This window comes from Equus quagga, chromosome 6 (genome assembly GCF_021613505.1).
Source record: "Equus quagga isolate Etosha38 chromosome 6, UCLA_HA_Equagga_1.0, whole genome shotgun sequence".
In the NCBI taxonomy this organism is placed as follows: domain Eukaryota; kingdom Metazoa; phylum Chordata; class Mammalia; order Perissodactyla; family Equidae; genus Equus; species Equus quagga.
Window position 1 is genome coordinate 102,220,295 of NC_060272.1, and position 5,887 is coordinate 102,226,181.

The following is a 5,887-nucleotide window of genomic DNA, read 5'->3' on the forward strand; positions in this document are numbered from 1 at the left end:
ATGGATGGTGAATAAATGAACGAATGGATGGATGGTGAATAAATGAATGAATGAAGGTCAGAAACAAGAGATGAACCTGCTCAAAGACGACTATTTAAGCCTAAATACATTTTTCACTCCTATGCTTCCTAAAAGAGCACACCAACAGCAAAAAGTAACTCCATCAGCATTGTTTCCACCCAGTGCAAGATGCGACTTGCCCTGAATGAACAAGCAAGAGCCTATTTTCTAACAGCAAATTATCTCTCTATTGTTATAATGAGATTTATTACAATTTCAGTTTCACTCACTTGTAACCCATTCCTTGTAGCTTACAGGAAAAAGCAGAGGGCTTTCATTTTTCTGATGTTGCAAAGAAGGATTCTGAGATACACCACACAAGAAATGCTGTTACCCACCATATATAGCTAATGTGCCTTAATTTTCCAGCTTAAAAATCAAATCATTGAGATCAAAAGCATATAAGGCTACTGCCCTGTTTTTCTTTGCTAATCCATTAATATGCCTTAGGGCAAAATGTTCTGGATTATTTGTCAAAAGTCGTTGTATCTAAAAATAGAGATAAAAAGAGCCATGTTGTCGATGTCCCATATTTACCTTGCAAATAAGCACACTATAATCAAACCTCTCAACAACCTATCTTGCCTTAAAGCTTTTACACTGGCAATTTAAAAAAAATATGTGTGTGGGTGTGTATCATTCTTCCCTATTTGCTCTGCATGATGCATTAAAAAAAACTGAGGAAATGGACAACCAGATATTTGTAACGTACCCATGACAGCTACCAGAATGCACCACCGAAAATTGGTCTGTTCACCTTACTTTGATTAAATATTGCCTTGATGTTTAAAAAACATTGATAGAGGTTCTAGTAGGTGCCAGGCCCAGTGCTAGGGCCCAGCAGCAAATTCTCCTATACTAATTACACCCTCAAAATCAATTCTGAGGTGAGAATCATCCCACCCATTTTACAGATGAGTAACTGAGGCTGAGAAGCACAATGACTTATTCAAGAATTTATCCATGTGACTCTTCTGTCATGTAAAGTAAAGGACCAAAGAAAATAAAATCCATCACAAAAATCATATTTAAAATGCTCCTTAACTATTAAAGTTGCATTTTATGATTAGGATAGAAAAAAGTGTATTTACAGGGGCCGGCCTGTGGCATAGTGGTTAAGTTCCACGCACTCCCCTTCCGTGGCCCGGGGTTTGCAGGTTTGGATCCCAGGCACAGACCTACACCACTCATCGGCAGCCAAGCTGTGGTGGCGACCCACATATGAAATAGAGGAAGATGGGCATAGATGTTAGCTCAGAGCAAATTTTCCTCACCAAAAGAAAAAAAATGTATTTACAGTTGTTTAACTGGTAAAGACTTCAAAATTTTTGCATTAAGTTTCTCCTTTGGACCATTCATTCTTGTTCACGTTTCATCATTGCAATTTTTTTTTTAAAAAAGGTTTACCTTAAGGGTCACCAATATTTGTCTCTTTATAAGGAACTAGAATCTTAGCAAATATTCCCAGACTCAAGGGGTGGGGGGGGCAACCCTGAGTTCAGGTCAGTGACTTAAAGCAGAGAGATATGAATGTATGCAGAAGAGAAAGGACATCAGACCCAACAGAGAAGAATGAAAAGGAATTACCAATTCTCCACCACATGCCTGAAATAGCTCCCAAGGATCATAGATGTCATCAGAATCAGGAATTTTGTTTTTTGAAGGAGACACAAACCAATGCAACTCTCTCTCCTTTTTCATTAATCTAACACAGGGTGGTAGGCTGGGTCTCCCGGAATCCCAGGGGAATCTAACTAATAGTAACTAAATGTGCCCCTAAATTAGGAGCCAGGATAGCATGGCCTGAACTTGGACATTGAGACCCGCCCTCTGCCACCACCTGGAGTCAAATTTCAGGATGCTTTGAAAAGTGGCTAATCTCTGAGCTTCATGAATTTGGGGAATAATAATCAATTGAGTCATTAACCAAGGATACCAGGAAGAAAATAAATATCACAGAGTGCTCAAAAACAATGAGTACATTAAAAACACTCCCTTCCAGTTGCTGAAAGTATGCATGTAAAGTACAGAAAAAGAGTCTTCATAGGACTTGCTAATTCTTAAATATATATTAAAATAGATAAAATATACCTTCAAGGTTCAGACAAGTGAGAAAAGCCTCAAAATCTCACGTTCAAGGTGAGAGCACTTACAGAGGTGTATATGGAAAAACATTCTTGAACCAAACCGTGTTTAACAAAACAGTCCTTTCAAATGAATACACTTGTCCTTTGGATTTAATTTTGTATCAAGTATACAAGCAAAACTTTTATTGAAGCCAAAAGATTTGCTGATTTAGTTGACAGAGCAGTCGAAGGCACATAATGACCCTTCAAAGCTTGAAATATGAGGCCATCCTTCTACTGGGTTCCTACGTGTGTTTGAAGTAACCTTAGACTTAAGTTGGCACTGTCACTCAACTACCTTGTTTCATATGCCAATAAAACTTCTGAGCGATAAATAAAACGTGGTATATCCAAACAATGGAATCTCATTTGGCAATAAACAGAAATGAAGGACTGACACATGTCACAACATGGATGAAGCTTGCATTATGCTAAATGAAAGAAGCCTTCACAAAGGACCACATCTTGTATGATTCTATTTATACAAAATGTCCAGAATAACAAATCCATAGAGACAGAAAGCAGATTAATCAGTGGTTGCCTAGGGGGTCAGAGAGAGATGGGGAGTGAGGGCTAATGGGTGCAGCGTTTCTTTTTGGGGTGATGACAATTTCCTGAAATTGATTGTGGTGATGGTTGCACAACTCTGTGAATTTACTAAAAATTAGTGAATTGTACACTTTAAATGGATGAATTGTATGGAATGTGAATTATATCTCAATAAAGCTATTATTAAAAAGACTTCTGCAGTCGTCAAGCCAATTTTTAAGCTTTTTTCATAAAAACCTTAGTTCAGCTGTCTTTAAATTAGTTACAACGTGCTATTAAGCCCCTTTCTTTTAACTATTAAACCCTTTTCTTTTAGAAATACATACTGAAATATTTAAAGGCTGAAGTTATGATATCTGGGGTTTGCCTTAAAATAATCCAGTTTCGTTAAGAAGGCGGAGCATGGGTATAAAGTGGCCATGTGTTGATAACTGCAGAAGTCGGGTGATGGGGAAATGGGGGTTCATTCTACTATTCTTTCTACATTTGTTGAGATTGAAAATTTTCATAATAAAATATTAAAAGTGGAGTGGGGCTCTTAAGACTTCCTGGTCATTTATATGCGGTCTCTCTATTCTGTTTACATTTTCTTTTTAAAAATATACAGACATTGAAATATTTATAGATGAAATGATGTGATGTCTGAGATTTGCTTCAAAATAATATGGGTAGTTAATCTGACAATGGTAATGGGGAGCAGGATGGAGCTAATCCCTAGCCAGCCTGGAACACCCATCCCTCTGGAGTTATCAGAACACACAGAGCCAGCAGCAAGCTGGGAAGACGTAGACAATTGTTGGCGCTGGGTGAGCGGTTTATGATGGCTCATCATACAGTGTCTGAATAAATTTAAAATTTTCCATAATGCAAAGTTAAAAAAGAAAAAAACCAACCCCTCTCACATACGTAAATTCAAATGGTATGCTACTGGTGAGACTTTTTTCCTAAAACACCAAGGGAGTCATGGGGCCTCGTGCCATCCTCAAATCCTCTTTGGTTGTTCTGGAGATGAAGCATCTGTTGTTTCTGTCGTCTCTGTGCAAATTCTGAGGTCAACCTCAGAAAGAGGCCACAAAAAATAAGAAAAGTGAACAGCTGCAGGTTTGCGCACAGAGCTAGGGGACAAGGTGTGGAAAATGACCCTATAGAAGAGAACTTAATTCCAAGTTACCGATTCTCTCCCTGCTCTGGTTTCCTGGGTCCTGGAGACAAGGACACGCCCAGCCAGCAGGCCCAGGTTCACAGCCCTCACCTTCTGGCTGATGACCTTTTGTTTACAGACTTCATCAAATCCAACTATGGCTTGACTGACATCTAAGTGCATTTGCTTCTGAAATAATTCACAACAGTACACCGATTTTGGGTTTTAATTTTATAAAGGAAAAATTAGTTTTCAATAACCCTAAAGTAGCTATCTTTGAGAAGACAAGAGATTATGATTTTACAAAGAGTAAATCCCTAAAAATGTATGCAAGAGTCATTTCTGGCCCATGGTATTCAGAGAAATGAAATGCACCCACCCTTTGGCTGAATTTAGTCTGACAAATAGACTAGATCTAATCCCTACCCTGCTGGGAATACCCTTCCTCCTGCAGTTTTAAAGAACACTCAAGGGGGCAAGAAGGGGGGTTGGGGGGGGGGGGGGGGGGGGGGGGGCTGGCCAGGAGGATGGGATTATGCCTTCTACACATGCACACATTGTGAACTCAGGTCACCATAGTTGGGTTGTACCACAGTAGGATCACTGCATCCAAGTATTTCAAAAGGAGAGCAAATTGGCATCAGTTTAAGTGTAAATAGTCAGGCCAGGCTCCAGGTACTTAATGTTCTTATTCAAACAATTACTTGGGTTCAATTAGTTCTCCCTATATTCGTAAAATTTGATCTTGAATCTGGGTATGTGTGGACCTGCAAAAGGACAGTTTTTATGCATTGAGAACATACATTCATTACAGATCTTACTCAAAACTATAGGACTGCCAGACTTTAAGATTTAGTTAGTTCATAAAAAAGATCGTTTACTTTAAAATGTTCATCTTCCACAATCATCTCACAAAAACCCATTTCCAAGTCTCTCAACCCCCAGCAAACCTCCAGAGGTTGGATGCCTTCGCGACTGTGAAATTGTTGGAAGGGAGGGATGAGGAGCCACTCAGTGTCCACAGACGCTCCAGGGAACAGCCTTTCTCCAGGGAAAGGCTTTTTACACAGATCACCTTTTTGCCCAGATCACCTTTTGCCCCAGATCAGCCTTCCCCGTTGGAGGACGCAGGGCCAGGAACCTGAGCGGGACTGACAGCTCCAGCTAGCTGCCCGCGCTGCTGGGGGCTTTGGCGAGCTCATGCATAATGACAGCAGACTGTGTGGCTCCAGGAACCGAGTAGGGGCTTAGGGGCCTCCTTTATAAAGGCCAGCGACAAGCATGCGTTTACACACACCCTGTCATTACCTCCTGAACTCGTCCCCAAATAGAGTGGGGCCATCCTACACCAGACACATTTCACGTTTACGTGTGCCTTAACGTAGAATAAAATAAGGGTCCCAGTCAAGCTGTCACTTCAGTCATCCCACAAACACACCTACTATGTGCCAGGCACTGTTGATACACCAGTGAACAAATAGACCACAATCCCTGGCCTCCTTGGACGGACACTGTCAGCGAAATAAATAGTGGCTGAAAGTTTAATCATATTCCTCCACTTTCCTGCCACCCACCCTATCTTTCCAATCTCCCAAAGACCTGGAAATCTGTTTCATTCTATTAGCTTAACAGGGAAAACAAAACCCTTTAGCCTGCGAGGAACAGACACTGTCCAGGTGCAACCCAATGCACCCCTGAACTCCACTAGCTTTGAGCCTTTTCCAGCCTTAACGCCTCCAAAACTTCAACAGGACTGAGAGGCTGTGCTCTGTCTCTGCAGCCTTGGGGGCCAATCGCGGGCCCATGAAGGGGACCGACCAGAGCCCCCTGCTCCCCGGGGGGCCCCGCCGAGGCGAGCTGGGCACGCGCGGCACTCACCGAGGAGCCGGCCCAGAACGGGCACGAGTTCTTCACTTGCGGGGAGCTGCTCAGCGAAAGCGCCCCGAAGCTGAGTGCCACCATGCAGCAGCCCAAGATCAGCTGCAGCAGCCCGAGCGACAACAGCGGGCGA

The 5,887-nt window shown here is 41.9% G+C and overlaps 1 protein-coding gene across 1 annotated transcript in view; it reads right to left on the minus strand.

The window, feature by feature from the left end:
• The window catches only part of ENTREP1 (endosomal transmembrane epsin interactor 1), a 61,836-nt gene extending 55,955 nt beyond the window's left edge, over positions 1 to 5,881 (minus strand). The window contains exon 1 of the mRNA XM_046664934.1: positions 5,755 to 5,881. Within this exon, the coding sequence (XP_046520890.1) occupies positions 5,755 to 5,838 (84 nt within the window). The 5' untranslated portion in view covers positions 5,839 to 5,881. The remainder of the gene's footprint in view (positions 1 to 5,754) is intronic.
• Between the last annotated feature and the right edge of the window lie 6 nt (positions 5,882 to 5,887).